The following is a 27484-nucleotide window of genomic DNA, read 5'->3' as shown; positions in this document are numbered from 1 at the left end:
AAATAATATTGTAGATTATTATTATATAATAGTTAACAATTTATTATTATTATTATTAAGACAGAAAGCTATATAGTTAAGTACTGTACTTTAAATCCCTCCAATCAACAAAAAAAAAGGCGACCATTACTCATTTTCATTAGAAGTAGTGCATACGCAGTTTGTAGCAATGCAAACTTATGTTCATACAGAAATAAAATAGTCAACATGCCATGTGAATGAAAGAGTCAGTCCAACAGATGGAAATCTGTCTTAAAAACAACACTCTGAGGTGCTTTTATTTACAAGACAAAATAAATCTGTTTAGCAAGACTTTCAGGATAAAAGTAATCTGCATGCACGGCTCTAAAACTGCAGCAGTCATATTTTTATTACACACAATAAATATAAACATTATAACACTGGAAAGCAGTATAATCATTTTAATATGCTTTTAATATATTCAAGAAATTAAGAAAACTTTGGCAGGCTTAGCCAAAAAAAAAACAAAATGTAGGAAAGTAACCTTTACATTATATAGTGAACTTTAAAGAATTATACAGGTGTAAAGAAAACAGCATATCCATTTATTCTGCAGATCTTCAGCATTTCTCTTTGTTTGTCTCAGCCCACCTACACATTAGAAATGGGGAATTAAATTCAGAAAAATATCAAGCGTTATATTCTCAAATAATAAACAAGACATTGAATGTTTTTCAAATTATAAAGGCAATACAACAAATATCATTTTACATAGTGTACACCTTGCACCATGTTTTTGCTAATCCTTCTATGTGGCTTATTTAATAAATTGCGACAGCGCCAACTCTGTGCTCCCTCATTGGGAAGTCCCATTCAAGTCAACAGGACATTCAGTGCAGAATCTGCACCATTGTACTGTAATAAATAAGCCAATAAGGCCAATATGAGTCAAAGGGATAAGTTATTTCTTAAATCTACCAGCGTGCACCAATACTATACAAATGCCTTTGCTTTCATGGTAGCGCTGATTGATATATATATATATATATACATATATACACACACACACACACACACACACACACACACACACACACACACACACACACACACACACACACACACACACACACACACACACACACACACACACACACACACACACACACACACACACACACACACACACACACACACACACACACACACACACACCATAATACTGAGTTAAGTTATGGTGAGTAAAAAAAGTGACAAAAACCCTCCACAGGAAAGAAAATATGCAAATACAACTGTGTGCTCATCTGCATGTCTTAGGCAGGTCTGCAACCCCGCCTTTCCCCATCATCACCCAGCATACAGCACTTCCACTGCAGCAAGGGATTTATATATATATATATATATATATATATATATATAGACACACACACACACACACACACACACACACACACACACACAGTATACACATACACATACACACACACACACACACACACACAGTATACATATACACACACACACAGTATACATATACACATTTCTTCATAGTTGGTATAATTACATTTACGGAGAGTAAAAAAGATAATACAAACCCACCACTGTATTGAGTGCATATAAGGCCCCTTTTCAATATGATATGTGAAGCTGCTACCTGTGCTGGAGAGTATTTTCATTCCATTCATTTGAATAGAGCTGGACTCCTCTAGCACTGGGAAGCAGCATACTGAATACTGGCCTAAGTAAAGCCCCAGGAAGTATTTACAAAAATGTCTCACAAAGTGAAGCTTTGATTCTCTACAACTTTACATTATGCATATTTATTTCTTATATCCTTTTTCTGATATTACTGAAAAGGTAGTGAGGTAAAAATAGACATACTGTCACTTCTATATGATGAACTCCGATAACAGAATACGATTAGTATATCAAATCTATAACAATGCTGTATTCAGGGAAATACACACACAACCCCAGCAAGCTCCTATGCTGCTATGTCGGACAGTTTGATTACATTTGGTGGAGAGTAAACAAAGCCATATATAAAAAATATCATCTTTAGGCTGAACTGCATCCAGACGCCTGTCCCATGGTACAGAAAACTGGCATCTTAAAGTATTAATCACAAAATAAAGGTTCATTTCTACCAAGCAACTTTTGTTTGCTTATTATGAACAGTCCCCCCCCCCCCCCCCCCCTTTGGCGGATATTATTTTTCTACTGTTTGAACAACAACACTAACCATTCTACTATAAATTCAAGAGCAACCAACTGTTCCTGTGGGATCTTGTTCTTAAGATACACAAGATTGGCACATTTCTTTTTAGCATAGCAGGACACCCAAACGTTCTCTTTGTTTTAAGGCAGAAATATTAATGTTCTTATGTCTATCTTGCAGCATAAGGCAGCAGTGCAATGGGATGACAGCAAAACTATCCCCAGTAAAATGTTTCAGGCAGACGATAAGAAAATTATACCAATCCGGGTGCCAGTCTAAAAAAAAATAATAATAAATAAACAATTGACTGTAGTAATGAACTTAACACTCCATGACCAGATTTGTTGGTCATAGACAGCCCTACTTCAAAAAGGTCCAATGTGACTGATCGCAACACAATTGTCTGAACAGTGATATTTAAGCAATGGCAGACAATTGGCTGAACAGTGATACTGTACAGTATTTACGTCAATGGCAGATTTCAGCTGATTTCTGCAATACTCCAGGGGGAGCATGGGATAAATGCATAAAAAAAGAAAGAAAAAACACAACTAAGTGCAGGTGTTTTCAATTCAGTGACTAGATGCAAATATTGGCTCTTATGTTTTGCCTACTTACAATGTAGTAGGTAAATTAGTGCATATCACAAACGTGGCAATCTTTCTGTAGTATCACAGTTGGTACCTCAGAAATAAAAGAAAAAAAAAAAGCAGGGACCATAGTGCAGCTCGTATATAAAAAAAAATGTATGTATAAAACAAAAGTTAGAAATGCACTTACAATGTGTGCAAAATGTAAAAGCATATGACACAATCAGTGTACAGATGGCTCCACGTCACGATAATCTCACCGCCACCGCTCCCTCGTGTGTTGTCTGTACTGGTGCTGGATCCCCAGCTGTCCCGACCTGTCTCCTGGAGCCCACATACATTTTTTTTTATATACGAGCTGTGGTGGTCCCTTTTTTTTTTTTCTGAGGTACCAACTTCGTGATTCTACAGAAAGATTGCAACGTTTGTGATATGCACTAATTTATGTTTTGCTTACATTGTAAGTAGGTATAGCCCTGGTAGGTTTGGGCTATTATTCTGTCCTCCTGTGCAATAATCCCTGGTAAGGGCAGGTTTGCCAGGAGTTAAAATGGGTTCTCCCTACTCACTGTAGTTCAGTTGGTCAGAGAAGGTAGTGCTCAGGCCTTGTGTCAGTCAAGGGTACAGGGGTGGGGCTACTGGATCTTTACTAAATGAGCTGCATTTCCTGTTTTCGGTTAGTTGCTCCTACCCTGAGAGGAGCTGAGTTTTACCTAACCGAGCTGTCAGGGACCTGGCAGACTTGAGGCCCTCCCCCTGGGAGAGGCTGGTAGACTGTTCCCACTACTCTGATAGGGGGTAGTGGAAGAGCTAGGCCTGCTTCCAGGGCCATGACTGGGAGTGAAAGGCTAGGGTCATCCTGAGGGAGAACTCCTGAGAAGTACTGCTGTGACTGTGTATGCTGTACAGTGTGCTGCAGAGGAAATAAAGTGTTCCTGATTTATAAAGAAGACTGGAATCTCTCATCCCTGAGTGGGACGTTCTATTCCAGGGATTCCACCCCATACCCTGGGGCCTGCAATAGATGGAGGTGCTGAAAGAGAGTACGTACTGGGTATGTCCCCAGAAGCCTGTCCTGACCTTCCCCTTAATACCATCAAGTGGGAGACTCAGGAGTCCTGTAAGCCAGCAGGTGCACCACACTATTATGCCTTGTAACCAGAGCAGCATTTCCCCTAGGAGACACTATATGCGATTGGGTGGGGGAATACCCGTTACATAGGCAAAACATAAGAGCCAAGATTTGCATCCACTCACTGAATTGAAAACATCTGCACTAAGTTGTGTTTTTTTCTTTATCTTTTATGCATTTATCCCATGCTCCCCCTGGAGTATTGCAGAAATCCTGAATCTATAGGGACCTACGGGGACAGTCCCTACCAGTGTGTTTGAGCAGGGAATTGCAAATACTTATTATATTTTTCACTGTGCACTTGTCACATTATTTATTATATAAAGTCACATATTTATCATTAAAAATAGTGTATAATTTTATTATTTGGATATAACACGGCACTATTTGTATGTGTAGGAGCGCCTAATATTTTCACAGTTTTGCCTAGAGAGATTTCAGCCGATGGCAGGGTGATTGGCTGCTTCAGACAGACATTGAATATACTGTAGGCTCATAAAGATGGACTTCTCCAGTATTTTAGCTGTTGCCCAAATCAGTATCATGTCCATGATTCCTGAATCAATCCCACATAAATATTCTCTTTCAGACCTGCAGCGTATCCGTTTAAGGTCAGGTCACCTCTCATTTCCAGGTTAGTTCACCCCTATGATCCCTAAATTCAAGAAATTATCTAGTGATACAATCCCACAGAACTAGCAACCTCTTAATTCAGCAATGCTCAATCTAGTGCAGTAGTCCTTGAGCAAGTAAATAATCCAATACTATTGGCTTTAGAATACAGTATCATGCATTGCAAACATTACAACAGTACTAACCCTAAAAGCCTGCTGTCCCAGCTACACATTTAGACATCATCCAACCCTCACCTGCGAGACAGACTGCAAAACTAGAGAATGAGCGAGTGCACTCTGCAAACTCAGTAGTAGAATATAATGTTCTTTATAAGAACCATAGATCTGAGACATCAGATGACAAGAAAAGTGGAAATAAAGTTATAAAGAAAATCAGAGAGAGACTAACAGGATTGTTTGTCATCTTTTGCCTAGAACCCGCCTTTGGTTTATGCTCCCTTGGCTTAGTATGTGACGCTTCACATTTTGTCTTGTCAGTAAATCTTACAGCTGCAATAAATTGGACAAACTGATGGCCTTTGAAATGAGGTAACATGGAGTGCTCTTACAAGTGTACAATAACTCTTTGGAATGGATATGTCACACTTATGTTTTTATTTGTAATGTTTTGATTGACTACAAGATAAGTCAGTTCTTCCATATCAGAAACTAAGACAATGCTTCTTGTACTATAAGAACTACCCGCAATCATAGTAAAATGTAATTTTCAAAACAGTTTATTTCTGAGGAAACAGCCTTAAATCGAGTAAACTGTACACTTATTGTAGCCCTTATTGTTTTCAGTTGTCCATTCTCCCCTGTAGTGCTGGACCTAAAGTCTCCAAGAAATTAAGCTCTTTCAGTGATGGTGAACCAAAGCACTGCCTGAAAGACACACAATGTACATCAGATAGGATATACAAAGATGGAACACTACCTGATGTACAGTGCATGTCACACAGCACACAGCCAGTGAAGACCAATGATATTAAAATGCTTTTGGCGTAGTAGCTAGATCGAGAAATGCTAGGCTGTCTTTGAAATTATTTATTTTTATACTGTACAGAAGCATCCTTCTTCACATTAGTAAAAAAACAAAAAAAACAGTACAACTGTGGATAAAGAAGATTATTATAAAGATGCTTTAATCAAGAATATGAAATAAATACCTTTTAGCGGAAACCTGCGGCTCTCCTGCCATTACGTGGCTGAAAAACAATAAAAATGTCTAAGGAATGGTATCAAAAAGTTGACAGGTACCTGTTTAATGAGGCACATAACCTATGAATCATATACAATTTTAATTATCAGTATTTACAGGATTTCATACCTTTAATGGGGCTAGTGTAACAGGTATGCGTATGAGTTATTTATACATTCATTTTTTAGACATTTGGAACTAGAATATAATAAGAATTGGTGATTAGATGTCTCAAGCACCTTGTGACCACCCACTTCTAAGTGTATGACTGTGGCTACAAGTTAATAAATTTGTATATTAAGTGAAAATATGGGAAGTCATGGGGAAGGCAGAGCCTCCATTCCGTGGAGGACATACAAGTGAGACTAAGAAGAACAAGCTTACTTCAGAAGTTGAATGTTTTCAGAAAAAAAGTCATATCCCTCCCAAAACATTGATTACGCTTCAAAAAGTTCAAAATATACAGTACGTGTTACCAAAGGAGCTTTACGTATTGTTAAATAATGTCAGCACAATGGATTCTAGTGTAAAAGATTAAGAGTTGCACAATGACACTACCTAATTCACCAGTTTCCTTTCCTGTTGATTAATTATTCTCATACGTGAAGATGAGTTTCCTGTAGGACCAATACAGCTGCTACAATTTTATGATGCATTTACATCGAGGATGCACAGTGCAACAGAGAGCATTCAACCCTAGAATGTGTGGGGAGACACTCTATAAATTCATCATTATATGAGCCATGTGATATATTTTATTTTAATAAAATAACATAACAAGTCTATAAATACAATGCTCACAAAGACTGATAACAATATTAGTGACAAATGGACCAAAGGCAGTGGAACAGATTGCTGTAATTCTGTTCTTTAAACTTCTTAGTCAAAATTAAGGGACTTTTTTGTTCTGGATTGGATCACCCTGTCTCTCCAACTTGTAATGTCTTTGCATCCATAATGACAAATGGTTTTGTGTGTGAAATGCTACGACTTTGTCATGCATCATAATACGTTAAACCTATTTTGCCCTGTCTGCAATAGTGAATAACTTTCAGAGTGGTTATTGGGAAGAATGTGAAAAGTTACACATTTACAATGGGAAGTTATATAAGTCAATATGCTGTGAAGCTTTGTTCTCTGCATTGGAGAAGAGTTCATCTTTAGTCAAGTGAATAGGATTAAAATATTTTCCAGCACGCATTAAAGATGCAGTTCAAGCAATATCCTACATGTGTTTATTTTTTAACTAGCTGAGAGACCCGGCGTTGCCCGTGAGTGAAATTTCCCGCTAGGAAAAGGTGGGGGGAGGGACAATGGACAGGAGATGGGGTGGGGGGAGGGACAGTGGACAGGAGATGGGGAGGGACGGGGACAGTGGACAGGAGGGGACAGGGACAGTGGACAGGAGAGGGGGCAGTGGACATGTGTGGGGGGGCGGGGGACAGTGGACAGGAGGGGGACAGTGGACAGGAGGGGGGGTGGGGGGAGGGACAGTGGACAGGAGATGGGGAGGGACGGGGACAGTGGACAGGAGGGGACAGGGACAGTGGACAGGAGGGGGGGCAGTGGACATGTGTGGGGGGGCGGGGGACAGTGGACAGGAGGGGGACAGTGGACAGGAGGGGGGGACAGTGGACAGGAGGGGGGACAGTGGACAGGAGGGGGGGACAGTGGACAGGAGGGGGGGACAGTGGACAGGAGGGGGGGACAGTGGACAGGAGGGGGGGGACAGTGGACAGGAGGGGGGGAGAGTGGACAGGAGGGGGGGAAAGTGGACAGGAGGGGGGGTGAGAGTGGCCAGGAGGGGGGGTGAGAGTGGACAGGACGGGACGGGGACAGTGGACAGGAGGGGACGGGGACAGTGGACAGGAGGGGACGGCACAGTGGACAGGAGGGGACGGGACAGTGGACAGGAGGGGACGGGACAGTGGACAGGAGGGGACGACGACAGTGGACAGGAGTGGGACGACGACAGTGGACAGGAGGGGGACGACGACAGTGGACAGGAGGGGGACGACGACAGTGGACAGGAGGGGGACGACGACAGAGGACAGGAGGGGGACGACGACAGTGGACAGGAGGGGGACGACGACAGTGGACAGGAGGGGGACGACGACAGTGGACAGGAGGGGGACGACGACAGTGGACAGGAGGGGGACGACGACAGTGGACAGGAGGGGGACGACGACAGTGGACAGGAGGGGGACGACGACAGTGGACAGGAGGGGGACGACGACAGTGGACAGGAGGGGGACGACGACAGTGGACAGGAGGGGGACGACGACAGTGGACAGGAGGGGGACGACGACAGTGGACAGGAGGGGGACGACGACAGTGGACAGGAGGGGGACGACGACAGTGGACAGGAGGGGGACGACGACAGTGGACAGGAGGGGGACGCGGAGGCAGGGAGGGGGGGGAGTGAAAGGCAGGGGGAGTGAGTGCCGGGGAGGGGAGGTGAATGAGCGCCGGGGAGGGAGGTGAGTGTGATGGGGGGGGGGGTGTGAAGAGAGGTGTGTGCGTGTGTGTATACCCGGCGTTGGGCGGAGGCAGGGGGGGCGTCAAAGGCTGGGGGGCCTCAAAGGCAGGGGGAGGGGGGCGTCAAAGGCAAGGGGGGGGCGCCGTCAAAGGCAAGGTGGGTGCGTCAAAGGCATGGATTCCTCCCCCTGCATTTCCTCACCTGCCAGCATGCCACGCTCCTCGGGCTGCCACTGGTTGTCTCCCCCCTCGTGGCCTCCGCCGACTCCCAGTGGCACAAAGGAGGTATTAACTCCCTGCCGCCCTCCTCCTGCTCCTCGGGATGTTGAGCCTTAGAGAGCGTGCTGGGGGAGGTGGGTGAAGTGGGGGGGGGTGAGGTGGGTGAAGTGGGGGGGGGTGAGGTGGGTGAAGTGGGGGGGGGGGTGTGAGGTGGGTGAAGCGGGGGGGGTGAGGTGGGTGAAGTGGGGGAGGTGGGGGAGCGACACACGCGACACCTACCTCTACTTCCGGGTGACGCCATCTTCTCAATTGGATGGCGCGAGGGAGGAAGGGGGTCATGCCGGTGAAGGGAGGTGACTGTGATGGGGGGGAGGAGGAGAGGTGTGTGTGTGTATACCCGGCGTTGGCCGGAGGCAGGGGGGGCCTCAAAGGCAGGGGGGGGCGCGTCAAAGGCAGGGGGGGGGCGTCAAAGGCAGGGGGGGGGCGTCAAAGGCAGGGGGGGGCGTCAAAGGCAGGGGGGGGGGCGTCAAAGGCAGGGGGGGGGGCGTCAAAGGCAGGGGGGGGGGCGTCAAAGGCAGGGGGGGGGGGCGTCAAAGGCAGGGGGGGGGCGTCAAAGGCAGGGGGGGGTTGCGTGAAAGGCAGGGAGGGGGTGTTGCGTGAAAGGCTGGGAGGGGGTGTTGCGTGAAAGTCAGGGAGGGAGGGGGGTTGCGTGAAAGGCAGGGAGGGGGGGTTGCGTGAAAGGCAAGGAGGGGGGGTTGCGTGAAAGGCAGGGAGGGGGGGTTGCGTGAAAGGCAGGGAGGGGGGGTTTGCGTGAAAGGCAGGGAGGGGGGGGGGGGTTGCGTGAAAGGCAGGGAGGGGAGGGGGGTTGCGTGAAAGGCAGGGAGGGGGGGGTTGCGTGAAAGGCAGGGAGGGGGGGGGTTGCGTGAAAGGCAGGGAGGGGGGGGAGGTTGCATGAAAGGCAGGGAGGGGGGGAGGTTGCATGAAAGGCAGGGAGGGGGGGAGGTTGCATGAAAGGCAGGGAGGGGGGGGAGGTTGCATGAAAGGCAGGGGGGGAGGTTGCATGAAAGGCAGGGGGGGGAGGTTGCATGAAAGGCAGGGGGGGGGAGGTTGCATGAAAGGCAGCGGGGGGGAGGTTGCATGAAAGGCAGGGGGGGGGTTGCATGAAAGGCAGGGGGGGAGGTTGCATGAAAGGCAGGGGAGGGGAGGTTGCATGAAAGGCAGGGGGGGGAGGTTGCATGAAAGGCAGGGGGGGAGGTTGCATGAAAGGCAGGGGGGGGGAGGTTGCATGAAAGGCAGGGGGGGGGGGGTTGCATGAAAGGCAGGGGGGGGAGGTTGCATGAAAGGAAAGGGGGGGGGTTGCATGAAAGGCAGGGGGGGGGAGGTTGCATGAAAGGCAGGGGGGGGGAGGTTGCATGAAAGGCAGGGGGGGGAGGTTGCATGAAAGGCAGGGGGGGGAGGTTGCATGAAAGGCAGGGGGGGGGAGGTTGCATGAAAGGCAGGGGGGGGGAGGTTGCATGAAAGGCAGGGGGGGGGGCGTCAAAGGCAGGGGGGGGTGTCAAAGGCAGGGGGGGGCGTCAAAGGCAGGGGGGGGCGTCAAAGGCAGGGGGGGGCGTCAAAGGCAGGGGGGGGCGTCAAAGGCAGGGGGGGGCGTCAAAGGCAGGGGGGGGGCGTCAAAGGCAGGGGGGGGCGTCAAAGGCAGGGGGGGGGGGCGTCAAAGGCAGGGGGGGGGGGCGTCAAAGGCAGGGAGGGGGTGTTGCGTGAAAGGCTGGGAGGGGGGGGTGTTGCGTGAAAGTCAGGGAGGGGGGGTTGCGTGAAAGTCAGGGAGGGGGGGTTGCGTGAAAGTCAGGGAGGGGGGGGTTGCGTGAAAGTCAGGGAGGGGGGGTTGCGTGAAAGTCAGGGAGGGGGGGTTGCGTGAAAGTCAGGGAGGGAGGGGGGTTGCGTGAAAGGCAGGGAGGGGGGTTGCGTGAAAGGCAAGGAGGGGGGGTTGCGTGAAAGGCAGGGAGGGGGGGTTGCGTGAAAGGCAGGGAGGGGGGGTTTGCGTGAAAGGCAGGGAGGGGGGGGGGGTTGCGTGAAAGGCAGGGAGGGGAGGGGGGTTGCGTGAAAGGCAGGGAGGGGGGGGGTTGCGTGAAAGGCAGGGAGGGGGGGGAGGTTGCATGAAAGGCAGGGAGGGGGGGGAGGTTGCATGAAAGGCAGGGAGGGGGGGAGGTTGCATGAAAGGCAGGGAGGGGGGGGAGGTTGCATGAAAGGCAGGGGGGGAGGTTGCATGAAAGGCAGGGGGGGAGGTTGCATGAAAGGCAGGGGGGGGAGGTTGCATGAAAGGCAGGGGGGGGAGGTTGCATGAAAGGCAGCGGGGGGGAGGTTGCATGAAAGGCAGGGGGGGTTGCATGAAAGGCAGGGGAGGAGGTTGCATGAAAGGCAGGGGGGGGAGGTTGCATGAAAGGCAGGGGGGGGAGGTTGCATGAAAGGCAGGGGGGGGAGGTTGCATGAAAGGCAGGGGGGGGGGTTGCATGAAAGGCAGGGGGGAGGTTGCATGAAAGGCAGGGGGGGTTGCATGAAAGGCAGGGGGGGGAGGTTGCATGAAAGGCAGGGGGGGGAGGTTGCATGAAAGGCAGGGGGGGGGAGGTTGCATGAAAGGCAGGGGGGGGGAGGTTGCATGAAAGGCAGGGGGGGGAGGTTGCATGAAAGGCAGGGGGGGGAGGTTGCATGAAAGGCAGGGGGGGGAGGTTGCATGAAAGGCAGGGGGGGGGAGGTTGCATGAAAGGCAGGGGGGGGAGGTTGCATGAAAGGCAGGGGGGGAGGTTGCATGAAAGGCAGGGGGGGGAGGTTGCATGAAAGGCAGGGGGGGGAGGTTGCATGAAAGGCAGGGGGGGAGGTTGCATGAAAGGCAGGGGGGGGGAGGTTGCATGAAAGGCAGGGGGGGGAGGTTGCATGAAAGGCAGGGGGGGGAGGTTGCATGAAAGGCAGGGGGGGAGGTTGCATGAAAGGCAGGGGGGGGAGGTTCATGAAAGGCAGGGGGGGGGAGGTTGCATGAAAGGCAGGGGGGGGGAGGTTGCATGAAAGGCAGGGGGGGGAGGTTGCATGAAAGGCAGGGGGGGAGGTTGCATGAAAGGCAGGGGGGGGGAGGTTGCATGAAAGGCAGGGGGGGGGGAGGTTGCATGAAAGGCAGGGGGGGGGGAGGTTGCATGAAACGCAGGGGGGGGGAGGTTGCATGAAACGCAGGGGGGGGAGGTTGCATGAAACGCAGGGGGGGGGGAGGTTGCATGAAAGGCAGGGGGGGGAGGTTGCATGAAAGGCAGGGGGGGGGAGGTTGCATGAAAGGCAGGGGGGGGAGGTTGCATGAAAGGCAGGGGGGGGAAGTTGCATGAAAGGCAGGGGGGGGAGGTTGCATGAAAGGCAGGGGGGGGGAGGTTGCATGAAAGGCAGGGGGGGGGAGGTTGCATGAAAGGCAGGGGGGGGGAGGTTGCATGAAAGGCAGGGGGGGGGAGGTTGCATGAAAGGCAGGGGGGGGGAGGTTGCATGAAAGGCAGGGGGGGGGAGGTTGCATGAAGGCAGGGTTCCCTCCCCCTGCGTTTCCTCACCTGGCAGCCTGGCGCGCTCCTCCTCGGGCTACCAGTCTGTCTCTCCCCACTCCTGGCCTCCTCCGGCTCCCGGTGGCATAGAGGAGGTAGTGCGCGGCACCACCTCCCTGACGCTCTCCTCCTCCACCTCGTGCTCCTCGGCGGTGTCCGTTGTCGGGGATGGTGAGGCGGGTAAGCGGCGTGTGTGAAGGGGGGGTAGCGGCGTGTGTGTGGGGGTGATCCTGAGAGAGCGTGCTCTGGGGGTTGGGGGGAAGTGGGAGAGCACCGGGGAGCAGGCTCGCGGCGGAGGCGCACGCATCTCCCCTCCCTGTGGCTGCAGGGAGAGGTGGAGAGAGCCGGAGGAGCGATCTCGGGGATGGGGAGCGTGCTTTGGCGGGGGGCCAAGAGCCCACCCCCCTCAGAGCCGTGTGGGGGCTGGAGCTGTCGGCAGTGAATGCGGCCGTTAAGAAACGGAGCGGCGGTGAAGGGCGGTAAGTAGCGGCCAGTAAGTAGCGGAGCAGTGTTGGGCAAGTAAGTGGTGGTGCTGGAGCGGTGGCGTGGCCGTGAAGTCGTCCATTGCATAGCGGGCGGGAAGGAGCGGAGCGGGCGGGAAGGAGCGGAGCGGGGGGAAAGTGTGATTTGGTGGTCGGGTAAGAGGGGAGAGGGGGGAGGGGGGGCTGGAATAAAATAATGTAAATGAAATGTAGATGTTGTAAGTGTGTGTGGCGGCCATTTTTGAAATTAAATTAAGAGTGCGTAGGTGAAGGCTGCCGGTCATTTGTTAATGTTAAACACACATATTGTGAATGCGGACATTTAATAATGTAAATTAAATGTAGTATTGCGGCGATTTAATAAAGTTAAGTAATAAAATAATGTTATTAAGGGAAATAATGTAACATTGGCAAAGCGGGATATTGTATAATGTCAATGTAAGGTACATGTTGTAAGTTCGTGTGGCGGCCATTTTAGAAAGTAAATAAAGAGTGCGTAGGTGAAGGTACGGGCAGGCATTGTTGTAATAAAAATGTAAAGTGCGTAGTGATGCACGCCATTGTTTTGATATATATTTATATTTGAATATATGTGTTTTTAGTAAGGCAGTCTTGATCGTGCGTGGGAGTGTCGTCGTGTGTGTGCGGAGGCCATATGGGCGGCCATGTGCACAGGGACTGTCGGCCGGCGACTGCAGAGGGAGAATGGCGGTTGAATGTGCGCGGCTATATGGAGTGCGGTTGTTCCGGCGGTTAGTCCGGGCATGTGCATATGAAGGAGGCCATATGGCCGGCCATGTGCACAGGGAGTGTCGCGGTTGAATGTGCGCGGCTATAGGGAGTGCGCTTCGTCCGTTGTGCCTACAGTTCTGGCTACAGGGGAGTAAGCATGAGTGTCAGCTACAGGGGAGTAAGCATGAGTGTCAGCTACAGGGGAGTAAGCATGAGTGTCAGCTATGGGATGACAGTGTGTACACAGGGGTGACAGCATGACTGAGATGTGGGATGACAGGTCAGTGTGAGTGTGTGTGGAGTGTGTGTGTGTGTACATGAGTCGGAGGTACACAGGGGTGACAGCATGACTCAGAGGTGTGTGTGTGTGTGTGTGTGTGTGTGTGTGAGGTTCTGGGCGTGTGGTGTGACTGCAAGTGTGTGAGAGTGAAGGAGGTGATGTCACAGTGGGGCGTACCTCTTGGCCAATGAGTCACGGACCAATCAGATTCACCGCAGATAGCACTAACCTCACTAACCATTCGATTTTATATATTAAGATAAATCAGTTCTGTACTATGAGAAAATACTTGTAGCGTTAAAAAAAATGTTTTAAGTTTTTTTTAATGTATTCCATGTAACAAGCATTTTTGTTTCTATAGCAACCATTTACAAAGTCACATCCCCTTCCTCTTCTGAAAAAAGGCTCTGGCTCTTGAGCCCTGCCCTCTCTCTAGCAGTGCACCAATTGTATCTAGTGCCTGCCTGGTCACATCATCTTCTGCAGCCCTAACAGTGATATAAAGAACCGTGAGCCGAATCTTCAGTGATCGATTACAGGAGAACGGATCGATCGGCAACTTAGTTAATCACTTGTCATTGTGCAAATTGTATTAATGCACATATTGAATGGGTCACATTGATTAATTACTTTATTACATTAGATGCAGACACAAGTAGAAATAAACTTATTTTTTGAGTGTAATAAGTAGGGTTCAAAGTAATATTGAGAGCAACTGCTCTGCAGGTGTTTTCAATATTTAATACCTATAAAAATTATCTTAAACAGCTCTGTACCTACAATTTTGCAGTCACAACGAGATAAATTCAATGGCCCAAGATCATAAAGCACACACACCGGGGTTTGAACAAGATTTACCAAGTTCAAAAGAAGTGGTCTTACCACCAAGCTACTCACCCATTTTCATTTAAAAGTATAATAATTTGTATCAATGTAATATATATTTTTCTGGACGGCCCTTGTGTTATATATTGTGCAGGTTACATTGTGCTTTGACAAGATAACATGCGCAGTAAAGAAGCCGCATTGCAATATACTACAACCCCTAATTAACTTCCCGTTAAAAACACCATCTTTATTGTTTCATGTTATTCAAAAACTAATAAAAAGATTTAAAAAAAACAACAACAAAAAAACACCATCTTTAAAGAATCCTTTCAGTAGCCTTCTCACAAATGCCACCGTTTTTCTTCTATCTGTCCTCCCTTTCCATTTGTTCCGTCCTGGACATAATTAACTTACACCACTGAAATCATATTCTCAACTATCTCACAATGTTCAAACATTTGCCCTTTATCTGCTACCCTCTTGCCTTTATATAACACTACACTGCTCAGGTTGTAAACCATTGGTGGGCAATAGGTGTCCCATGGCTGCATGTGGTCCTTGGGGGCTTTACCTGCAGCCCTGAACCACTGGCTGCTCCAGCAGCCCTCTCTCCCAAGTGCAGACATGTTGCTGTGGAAGATCAGAGCTCACTGTTTCCTAAGCTGCTTCATGTGTGCTGAAATATTGGGACGGTCCTCTCCTGTGCTAGGTACCAGTTACCAGTGTAGGAAGAGGGTGGGAAATTATTCCCTAGCGTGCCGGCATTATGCAGCTTACCAGAGCGCGGAGAATGTGTGTGTGTATGTGTATATATACATACATACATACAGGGCTCGACAAATTCTAAAAGAAAACACCCGCCCAAAATAAAAAGTCACTCACCCCCCCAAAAAAACTCACCCCCCTCACGAGTCTTACCTGCAGCAGGGTACGGCGGCGTCTCGCACCATTTTCCTGCTTCTCCCCTGCAACTTGCGAGTGTCTTGCCTGCAGCTCCTGTGAAAATGGTTGCGCAGCATCAAATGATGCTACGTGACGTGGTGCCAGGTTGTCATGGCAACTTGACGCCGCGACATCACATAGCCTTCCTGTTGTCATAGCAACACGGCAGTCATTTTTACAGGAGATGCAGGGGAGACACTCGCAAGTTGTAGGGGAAAGCAGGAGAATGCCAGGAGACGCCACTGGTAACACTCAACAGCGGGCAAAATGCTCTTGCCCCAGACGAGTGGGCGAGTTCATTTGTCGAGCTCTTTGTATATTATATGCACATACATACATACAGGTAATGTGCAGCCAGGGCCGCAGACGGCTTTCCCAGGGCACAGGACTAACGTTTCTACTGGGGTCCCTCACCCACATGTCGGCTGCCTTGCGAGACCCCCCCTCCCGTTTTCTCTTACACACCACCCCCCCTTCTCCCACACCTCCTCACTCTCACCCCCCGTTACACTCCCCGTTACCCTTTCTTTCCCGTCTCTCTCTTACACTCCCACACCCATGTATTTTTCTCCCCTCCCTGCACTCAATAACCTCCCTCCCCAATACACACACACAGTAACACACACACACACACACACACACATACACACACACAGTGACACCGCCACACACAGACTGACACACACACAGTGGCACACAGAGGCACACACACACAATAAGCCCACCCTCCCCAAACACACATACAAATAAGCCCTCTCCCCCCTTTGGGTGGGTAAGGTGCCTGAGAGGGTGCTATAAAGGGGGGCCTGGGGCATGTGGGCTTACATGGTGCCCTTGGTTGGGCCTGCTGGAGCAGCATGGCCAGTTCAAGGCAGAGACCAGCAGCCCCGCGGAAGCCAGTGGAGGAAGGGACAGATGGGCGGTGCCGAGGGAAGGGGAGAGTCCTGCAGGAGGGAAAATGGCGGCAGCCAGGAAAGGGCTTGCCTGCACAGAGAGGAAACTGTAGTGTTGCCGACAGGGAGACCGGGCCCCTTGATTGTGCAACTGCAATCCCGGCTGTCCCCCCCCCCGTCGGCAGCCCTGTGTGTAGCCATTTTTAGTGCTCAAGGGTCACATGTGCCTACCATTGCTGCAAGCTCTTGTGAATAACAGGTCTCACGTAAACGTATCTCTGGAACATTTAGTCTGCCATTTGATGTTGCTTACGCTATTGCCATATTGTAATTGTGAGTACACTGTCGGCACTTTGAGGGGAAGGCATTGACAAAAGTGACCTTTACCAGAAATAAGTATGTAGAAATCAGAAACAAGAAACAACCAACAAATAGGTATTCAAGGAAAAAGTGGCAAAGCATTACAATATTTGCAAATACATTACTAATCACTAATCACTTGAAAGCTACATCCAAAAGTGCTGTAATATGTATTTTTTTAATTAAACAATAATAAATAAAAAATATTGTACCCTGAACAAAAAGTAACCTCTGCTTAGAACACCACCTGGTCCTTGAACTTCTTCCTAAAATGGAAAAAAAAATGCAGAATTACAGGAAATTCATTGACAAACACTGTACAGGGCATTTCTGGTTTTGCAATTTATTTTTTTCAAATATCATGCTTCTATTTAGCATGTTCAAATTGTGAGTCAGGACTGATAGATTGAAGGATCATCTTGGTCACAAAGTGAAGTTATGCCAAAACCTCCAACAGAAGGGCACGGTTCATATTTGTCAGTCGGAGTATGGTCAAAAATATGAAACAATACTTTTTTTTGACTGAATGAGCAGTACATATGTAGGGAAACATTTTAGCAAAAATGAGGATACAGTAAAACAACAGAAGAATGCTTTGGGGTAAAAGAAGAAGACACAATTAGAAAGAATTAGATCCAAGATTAAGATGTTGTAGAGTCTATGATTTTGGAGCAAAGAGGGAAAATGTCTGCAGTGTATAGGCCACATTGCCATTACGTACCATCTACTTCTACATGTCTGTTTCCATTTGTTTCCAACCAGTATCGGGGTGGATGGACATGAACAGCAAAATTTCTACATTTGTGCTATCCATCTTTGCCTCACTCAAAGTATTAGAGCACTGGTTAAATCACCTTTGCGGTTCTAGATGATGTATGTTCCCTGGGTCACCAGACATTCTTTTTCAGCTGGTTCCACACGTGGTGTGTACTAAGTAACTTTACACCCATTTTACTCTCCAAGTGGGGCAGGAATATCAAATGAAACGCTACCTAATGACTAAACAGCCAAATCTGAAAATGAAAATTAGACAAATAAGAGAGTGAGGTATGTTACTGGTGGGATTAGTTTTCATGTGGCTATGATTTGTAATGTCTCTAAAGAAAAAAATCAGAAGGCTGGGTCACAGAGGCCAGATATATTGTGGAACATATAAATGGCTGAAACAGCAACAAATTAATATTATTTTTTTTGTAAGGGATTAACTATAAATATATTGTTTAATGATGGAAGTGAATGTTATATGTTTATGTGGCGTGCTATTGTATATATAATTTATGGTATAAAATATGAGTTTACTAGAATTAATCTATATATGAGAAAATTATTTTCAATGAGACAGGAGTAACCAAAATAATATTTAATTACACAGTTCAGGCAATGTGTGTAAAAAAGAAAAAAATATATTTTTTAGTACATAATAGTCGTACGTAATATGCAACACGTTACCAACTAACATTCACTAATAATGTTCTTTCCCCATGCACATGTGCTGTGTATTTTTTTAGGCTACGGTAATCACCGTTCATCCACGTAATGATACGTTGGTCATTTTGCTAACAGGCCTTACTTTTGCATATCATTAGCCTTGAGGATAACCGTTAAGAAGATGGGAAATAAGGTCCGTTACCTATTTCGGGAACGTTTAGTTATTTGCACAAAATTAGCGACCTTCTGAGGATTTACTCCTTGCAATCCACTACACAGCAATGCATTGCATTTTCACAATTTACGTTAAATGTATACTTATCTCATCTATTTTTGTTTAGAAAAACACAGATTTGAATGAATGCAGTATTACAGCACTTCTCAATCAAAGGTTTAGAATATAACACTAAACAGCTCTGCCTTTGTGTGATCATATCTTTTAAGCGGTGCTAAGCCATAAGACAATTTTGTTGTGGGTCAGACAGCACTACATAAGAGCAAATGCTAATCACTATATCAAAATATACTCAATGTGGTGCATTTAAAGCTTTAAGGTATGTCAAAATCTCCCCTAATTATTCTTGCAAAAGTAATCAAATATACTGTGTGTGACCTCCAGCACTCAATAAAGAACACAAGTGACACCCACCCCCTCCTAAGGGAGTTTTGTGTGTTACGGGTGTTTTTGTGCCAACCTGTATGCTCATAGGAGACAGAGTCTCCATAGATGTAGTCGGAAGTTTGGGGTGCAGGGTTTTTTTCCTCAGGTTGGTGCAGCGCCTCCATCATGCAGGGCTCTGCCAGGGGCAGAGATTCATCCCTACAGGAACTTTCCTTCAGCAAGAAGCACTCTGGAGTGCCAGCAACAATGCAACTGGTCTTTTATTCGGGGTCCCACAGCACAGATACACCTTACAGCATACATAGTCCTCCTCCTCATAAGGCATTCTGGCCCAGGGGTAGACTTCCCTCTCTTCAACGGGGAAAAGCAGATCAGCCAGAGCCCTGTCTACGCTCTGTACTCAGACACACCTCACCCACTAAGGCCGAGCTCACTGTGCCTACTTCACAAGGTGGCGTGCGCGCAACCCTGTCTACTGGGCGATGTGTGCTCACAGACTGAATGATGCGACTTGGAGGCGGGCCTTCATCCATGTCATTGAAAAAGAGAAACAAAGTGTGTGTGTGTTTACATTTCACTCTAATTTTATTGGCTGGCGAAAAACACGTGACGCTGCTGCAGCATGAAATTACAACTTGAGTTGTCTCCCTCAAGTGTAGCAGCGTCAACACTGTACTTCGCCGCCAGCAGTCGTTTATATTCTGAAAACTCTCATACAATAACATGATAGAGTGCCGTACGTGCGCACGCGCGTCGCGTAGCAGGCACAGGGAGCGGGCCTAAGGGGTAAAGCAGAACAAGACTCACTCAGAACTCTCTTCCCCCAGAGGGGAGAGAACAGAACAGACAGGACCTATTAGGCCGAGTTCAGGGTGCATGCTGTGGCTCCCGCTCCTGCAGCCCAGCGATCTGTGTTCAGGCTGCAGGAGTCGAGTTGCGGCGTTTGGGGGCGTGGCCAACATGTCACGCAGCTGGTTCGCTGAACCAGCTCATGTGACGGGACAGCCGCCCCAAAAAAATCAATTTCGGTTGTAGCGGCAAAATGTAACAGCGACAACGCTGTACTTTGCCGCCACGAGAAATTGCAACCTGGCATGGTTCATTGAAAACCATGGGAAGAAAATCAGGGCTCCACGGATTTGCTCAATAAACTAATTTATCGCCAATAGACTTAATGTTTCGGCCACACAGGCCTTTCTCAAAAGCATTTCTGCTTTTGAGAAAGGCCTGTGTGGCCGAAACGTTAAGTCTATTGGCAATAAATTAGTTTATTGAGCAAATCCGTGGAGCCCTGATTTTCTTCCCTTCGTTATACCCTGGATTGATACAGAGAATCCTGAACCAGGAGCACCGGTAGTTGTATCCCCTTTTTTCTTATTATAATAGTGCGCAGCAATTTATCATTCTTCTATTCATTGAAAACCATGTTACTGTTCCAATCATGCGCGCGGTCATGTAGTAAGCACCCTGAACTCGGCCTTAGGGAGGGGGGGTTAATCCCTCTTCCCCAATATCTGGGCAGGCCCAGCTGGCATCACAGGCCTAGTCAGCCCACCCCCGTCACATGTGACTCCAACTGCTAGGCTCCTCCACCTGCACTTGGCTACTTAGTGTCTCTCTGGTTAGCCCTCTCACATGCAGGCCCATGTGCAAGAGACTTAACCCTAACACTGATGGATGATACTAAACAGACAGCACCTAGGGCAAAGGATTTTAGTAGCCAGGGGCTACATGGCTACATTTATGTGAATAACAAGGGTTATTCCCCTTTGACGGTTCGTTTGTTCAAGCTGTGAGAGGTAGATGGGATGCTGTTTAAACAATATGAGATAGTCATTGTCAGTGTTTGACAATCCTACACATTTGCATGCCCGGGGCGAGTGGATTTAACATCTGGGCGAGCTACTATTGGCCCAAGCAGCACACGTGTTTGTTTTTTTTAATTTTCTCTGCTCGCGCTGAAATTTTTCCTGCTCGTGCTAAAAAAAAAAAAAAACTCCCCCTACCTGACAGCTGATTGGCGCGCGCTCCCAGGCTTTGTGGGCGCGCGGCCAGGCTCTATATGAGACCGCCCCCAACGAGCGGCCATTCTTTCTGCCCAGAGATCTGTTGGAGAGTAAGTACTCTCTAATCCTCCATCCTGCGGCCCCTCTGCTCCTTCCCTGCCTCCTGCAAGCCCACCCGTGCGATCCCCCTGGTCCCCACATGGTTCCCTACTCACCCCCGCGGCCCTCTGCTCCTTCCCCTTCCCGCTGCCGCCTGTACGCGCCTTTACGTTGGCACTCCCCTCCTCCTGCCCCTCCATCCCCCCGATCGCTGCCCGGGGCGGGAGGTCCCGGCGGCTGCAGCCCGGTAGGGAGACTGGCGTACGTGGGGTGGGGGGGGACAAGGTTGATGGATCCAGCGCGTCCCCCTCCGGCCACGTTCCTCCTTGGTTTGGAGAGGGTGAGGGGTGGGGGGGTTGCGGTGTGTGTGGCTTCCATCGATCGACAGATAAGGTAGCGGGGGAGGGATGGGGCTGGGGGGGGGTTAAAACATTGTTTGGTTGATTGTAACAAGTCTTTTATGCTGTCTACAGTTATTCCTAATGTATTTGTCCCATTCTACACAAAAGGACTGTCCTTGTTCGTTTCAGACTAGTATAACCCCCTGATGTGGGGATGTGATTAATGGTGGAAGTGTCTTATCAAAAGTATTGGTGCTGTGCCTACTTTCAAGAAATTTTACAACTGTTTTGACTCACCCAATCACCCAGTCAAGTTAAAGTCAGTCACCCACCCACCCAGTCAGTCACCCAGTCAGTCAGTCAGTCAGTCAGTCACCCACTCACCCAGTCAGACACCCAGTCAAGTCACCCACCCAGTCAAGTCACCCACCCAGTCAGTCACCCATCCACCCACTCAAGTCACCCACCCCGTCAGTCACCCACCCAGTCAGTCACCCACTCACCCAGACAATCAGTCACCCACCCAGTCAATCAGTCACCCACCCAGTCAGTCAGTCACCCACCCAGTCAGTCAGTCACCCACCCAGTCAGTCAGTCAGTCAGTCACCCACCCACCCAGTCAGTCAGTCACCCACCCAGTCAGTCAGTCAGTCACCCACCCAGTCAGTCAGTCACCCAACCAGTCAGTCACCCAGTCAGTCAGTCACCCACTCACCCAGACAATCAGTCACCCACCCAGTCAATAAGTCACGCACCCAGTCAGTCAGTCACCCAGTCAGTCAGTCACCCAGTCAGTCAGTCACCCACTCACCCACCCAGTCAATGGGGTGGGGCTAGGGGCGGGGCTGGGGGGCGAGTAGATTTTTTGTGTCGGCGAGTAGATTTTTGGGTGATTTGTCGAACACTGGTCATTGTAATAAGGCATGTTCGCAATGAAAACATTGTATTTTGTTATCTATTTGCTTGAGTAAGATTTAATCTTTTCTGATAAATGTCGGCTCCTGTTCTCTATTGAGTGCTGGAGGTCACACATGGTATATTTAACCCATAAAACACCTTACAGCCCACTGACAGTGACTTTTCATGTTCTCTATTGAGTTCTGGAGGTCACACATGGTATATTTAACCCATAAAACACCTTACAGCCCACTGACAGTGACTTTTCATGTTCTCTATTGAGTGCTGGAGGTCACACATGGTATATTTAACCCATAAAACACCTTACAGCCCACTGACAGTGACTTTTCATGTTCTCTATTGAGTTCTGGAGGTCACACATGGTATATTTAACCCATAAAACACCTTACAGCCCACTGACAGTGACTTATCATGTTCTCTATTGAGTTCTGGAGGTCACACATGGTATATTTAACCCATAAAACACCTTACAGCCCACTGACAGTGACTTATCATGTTCTCTATTGAGTTCTGGAGGTCACACATGGTATATTTAACCCATAAAACACCTTACAGCCCACTGACAGTGACTTTTCATGTTCTCTATTGAGTTCTGGAGGTCACACATGGTATATTTAACCCATAAAACACCTTACAGCCCACTGACAGTGATTTATGGATTAGCAACGCTTAGTAAAAATTACCCTTCACTGAGACCACAGGGACATTAACTATACGTTGCCACAGCGCTGTTTAATGCTTTGACCTATTAGGCATTTTTATATGGCACATCTGGGAGAACGAGAGACTGTTTTCTAGGTATTCTAGTACAAAATATGCAAACTGTTCGTTTGGAACAAAAGAAAACTAAAATAATTGACCTGTGATCCAAATTAAAGTTACATTCTCATTTCCAATTAAACAAAGGCCATTGTATGTTAATTAACAGCCCATAATTTTTGTTTTTCATTTTATTTATATACAAATAATACAAGTGGAAGATAATCAAAGTTATAATCAAGAAGTTTAGGAAAAGAAAGATAAATTAAATATAAATTGGTTACTTTTTTATGAAATAGACACATTGCCCCTATTTTGATTAAATAGAACAATAAACTTGGAAATAAAGTGTGTAAAGCTTTGAAAATGCATAGTAAAAGGAAAAAGTAGTGAAAAGTTAGCCAACGTGGAAGATGAACAATGATGCAATCTTTAAAAAGTAGCAAATGCATAAACCAGTTTAAATATTGAAAGCAGAATAGTAAAGATTGATACCAATGCTGCTATAAATCAGTTCATTGCATATATTGACTCCTTACAAGTACTAGAGTCCTAAAAAAAAAAAGTGTAGGTACTCTCAGCAGACACAAGTTACTGTGGAGTGCAACTTCGGAAGGCACTGCATTAACTTACCGCTATACCACCCACGTTGTCTGTACCTGCCATGCATTTTGGCATGTTTTTAAATGCACTGTCCCCCACCAAGATGAAGAACCAAGCCGTGCATCTGGGACCTGTCAGGCTTCATTAAAAAACGTTTAAAAAAAAAAGCATAATTCATACAGTTTTGCTACCTTAACCTAATCCCTAATTTTCCACTTATAAAACGAATGAACAAGAGCACTTTCCAAGCTGTAATCATTACTAAATACTGTACTCTTATTATTACTGACACTCCTACACACACACACCTGCTTCCATAAATAAACAATAGGTATTGCATTTTAGGGTGTATCCCCCCATAATTTGGGATATAAAACTCGCAGACAAAAGAATTATCAGCCAGTACAGTATGTATGAATGCAATATATAGATCATGCATTCTAATATAGTCATCAATAATTAATTAACATTGGAGGGGTAAGAAATACAGTCTGCCCCCTCAGTTCTCAATGGGTGGGCCTCCTCAGCACAGAACTGCCAGTATCCCGTTTCCACTGCTAATATAAGTGCAGTAACTCTGTTCCTGCACGTTCCTGGTCCACTCTAGCCCTAATCCTCACCAAACATTACATTTTCCCTACATATCTTCTTTACATCCTCTTTTTCTCCACAGTGGGTAACTGGTTTTTCTTTTTGTCACTCTCACAAAAATATTGTTTGAAATGTACTTCTCAAATGCTTTTGACAGGGGGGGGGGGGTGAGAGAAGGAACTGAACACTATTCAGTGCCTTCAATTGTTATTTTTTCTCCAATAACTCGTATAATATAAGGCATAAATGCTAATATTGTTTGAGTCATGGCACTGCTAAATTATTTAATCATTCACGGTAAGCTGCCACTTTCCCGACAGTTATCCCACCACAAATATTTTCAAAACAAATACTGTATATTATAGCATTCCCATATATTCAGCATTGCGTTTTGATGTTAAGCTAATGCAGAGTCAGCTTCTTGCTGAGTCAAATTCTTCTTGAGTCTCTGTGGATCAATGTAAAAGGGCACTTTGTTTGAGATTAATGATGCTAAAGTTACCGAGTTATTTGGGAAAAGGGGGAGTTAAGGAGGGGGTTTCTTATCCCAATTTTGTAATGCTAAGTATAAAACATTATACCTGTCCCCACATTTTTTATATTTAGTTGTGTCAATCAAATCTGCCAAATCTGATGCTCAATTGTACAGGCATACCCCGCTTTAAGTACACTCACTTTAAGTACACTCGCGAGTAAGTACATATCGCCCAATAGGCAAACGGCAGCTCACGCATGCGCCTGTCATCACGTCCTGAACAGCAATACTGGCTCCCTACCTGTACCGAAGCTGTGCGCAAGCGGGGAGACTATAGAGCCTGTTACACATGCGTTATTTACATCAGTTATGCACGTATATAACGATTGCAGTACAGTAGATGCATCGATAAGTGGGAAAAGGGAGTGCTTCACTTTAAGTACATTTTCGCTTTACATACATGCTCCGGTCCCATTGCGTACGTTAATGCGGGGTATGCCTGTACTCCTAAAACGCTGGATATTCTTGTAGGGCATCAATGAGCAAAAATCAGCAAAAATAAATACAAATATTGCACTTTACAAGGAAGTAAGTAGAGCAGATTTGCTCAAACGGAATCCATTTCTAAAGAAAAAAAATATAATAATATTGTATCAAGGAAATGTTGGTGCAAAACCAGGGCATTGTCACTGTGCACCTATTTATCAACGCATTTTTCTACTATTATACCCCGTCTGCCCTAGCTTGCACCTTGCAGTCAGTTAGAGGAGTTGGTGAAGAGTCACATGGTGCACGGATTACAATGAGATGTATCACTCTCTGTGTCTCTGCACCATCCTTTTTTGCCTTTTATTTGCCCGCCCAAATATCCTTCATATCTGAAGTGTTGCAAGTTTATATTTCTGTATTAGATGTGTAAGAAGTTCTTACATATGCTGCAGCTCTGCTCCAAAAAACAGCAGTATGTCTAAACACATTTTTGTACGTTAATACATAACCTACAAACAATCATATTGGGGTTTACGTAACTTTTAATCAAAACAAGCATATGCATAAATATTTAATGGACACATCTTCTTCAGCAGAGATGTAGTACTAAAACACCACACAGAGCATTTAAAAAAAAATAAAAAAATACACACACACACACACACATATATATATATATATATATATATAAATATATATATATATATATATGTAACGGGTTTCTCCCCCCCCCCCCCCCCCAATCGCAGATTATACTGTGGAGGTGTAGGAACATACAATGTTACTCAGGTGTGGTGCGTTACCTGTTGGCTCACAGGAGGGCTGAGCTTCCGCCACGGGGAACCTGGGGCAATTACAATACTATGGACAACCACTTACAATAGGTGCAGCGCCTCCACCTGCGATGGCTCCCACCAGAGGGGGAGTGGATCCTCGCAGGACAAACACAATGATCACATACACAATGGGGTATAATAACTAAGGACTTTACTAACATGTAATACGACACATCACATTCATAACATAACCCGTGTCCCTCTCAGGAGGAGACACTAACCGTGACGTCTCGCAGGACGATTCCCCAACACTAGGTGATCCCACCCAGTGTCCAAAGAACCCCACCCAATGTCCCGCACTCTTGCAGAGAGTCAATGGGTGACTGCGCAGTCACTATTAAGCTAAGGGCCCGGTGGTGCACTTAGAACTGTAGATACCTGCCGAGCACTCCAGTGCTCGGATCAGCAACGCTTCACAAAGGGTCAGACGCGTGATGAATCCGTCTGATCCTATCCTGGCGATATTCTCTGTGGACCCCCAACGTGGGTCCGAACTCCGTCACTGGAACCGCAGCATCCGCTGAGTCCCTCTCTAACGATACAGCAACGTGACACACCCTGCACTACAGGCCGTCCCTATAGCACAGCATCCTTAAGTGGCTTAAGGGTCAATCTCCTAGGGCATTCGGGGTTGCCTATCCTATATAGGTAGGTCTTGTACCCACCCTACTCATAATACGGGCCCTGGGCCATGGATCCCCGGACTGGTTACCGCTATGAACCCCCCCCAGTTGCCTCGTACTACGCGCAACGCCGGCCTGGGCAATGGCTCCCCGGATTGGTTACCGCTATGCACTCTCGCCTCGCCACTCGCAACACGGACCCTGGGCTATGGCTCCCCGGACTGGTTACCGCTATGAAACCCCCCAGTTGTCCCTATCTTCCCTTCTGTTCCCCAGTTGCCAACTAAAGTAAGTGACAGGTTCCCTATCCTGAGGGCTGTCCCTGGCAACACTCACACTACTGGGGGACTCAGGGCTATCTTGGGCCAAGGGGGTGCTGGCCTAGTACAGGGAGTCCCTCGCTCCTGTTCCCTACCTCCTTCCCTTGTCTGCTCCTTGCTCTGACTGACTCGCAGGCTCTCTGCCCGCGAAATGTATCCACTTGCTCTCCTGACTGTCCTGCAGCCCTATTGGCTCCTATGAGGCACCTGGTGCCTCTCTCGCTAAGCACTATGGGAATTGTAGTCCCTGGGCGCCTGCAATAACATTGGGGCCGCGTGCGTGCCTTTCCTGCACCTACACTAACCCCTAATGGCCGCCGCAACCTCTCCCTGTCTATCCCTACTCTCGCGCGACCCTCTAAAGGCTGGCTGTATTCCCTACCTACTTCTGCGCATGCGCGACTCTCCTGGCCTGTTCCTGCCCTTGCGCGACTCTGCCCTGAATCTGGGGCTCTAACTGCGCATGCACGACCACTGCGCATGCGCGAACTAAGGGGCAATGGCGGCGCCCTGGCCGCCCGGCTCCGGGAGCGCCGGGAGCCCTGCGACGCGCGTGCGGCCTTAGCAACCGGCCGCACGCGTCCCCAGCAACCCCCGAGCCGGGACCTGACTTCTCTCACCTGTTCGATCGCCGCTCGGGGCTGCCATTGGCCTCGGCGGCGCCCACGATCGAACACCAGGTGAGGGGGGTGCTGCTCAGCAGGGGAGACCTGGCTACATATATATATATATAATCAAAAAATAAATAGATGATACCGTTCTGTGGCTAACGAAATGCTTTTATTTGTGCGAGCTTTCAAGATAATATCTCGAGACTATATACAAAAGCTCCCACTCCACACACACCTTTTGTAAAGCACTGTATATACTGTGGG

The 27484-nt window shown here is 47.7% G+C and overlaps 1 protein-coding gene across 4 annotated transcripts in view; it reads right to left on the bottom strand.

The window, feature by feature from the left end:
- Positions 1-245: 245 nt before the first annotated feature.
- Positions 246-27484, bottom strand: part of NMU (neuromedin U) — a 100898-nt gene continuing 73659 nt past the window's right edge. For all 4 annotated transcript variants that reach the window (XM_075578545.1, XM_075578535.1, XM_075578563.1 and 1 more), the window contains 3 exons: positions 16712-16765; positions 5685-5723; positions 246-612 (listed from right to left, as the gene is read on the bottom strand). In XM_075578545.1, the coding sequence (XP_075434660.1) occupies positions 5688-5723; positions 16712-16765 (90 nt within the window). In that variant the 3' untranslated portion in view covers positions 246-612; positions 5685-5687. The remainder of the gene's footprint in view (positions 613-5684; positions 5724-16711; positions 16766-27484) is intronic.

Source organism: Ascaphus truei, chromosome 1 (genome assembly GCF_040206685.1).
Source record: "Ascaphus truei isolate aAscTru1 chromosome 1, aAscTru1.hap1, whole genome shotgun sequence".
Classification (NCBI taxonomy): domain Eukaryota; kingdom Metazoa; phylum Chordata; class Amphibia; order Anura; family Ascaphidae; genus Ascaphus; species Ascaphus truei.
Note: the sequence above shows the minus strand (reverse complement) of the source record. Positions and strands in the feature narration are given on the sequence as shown.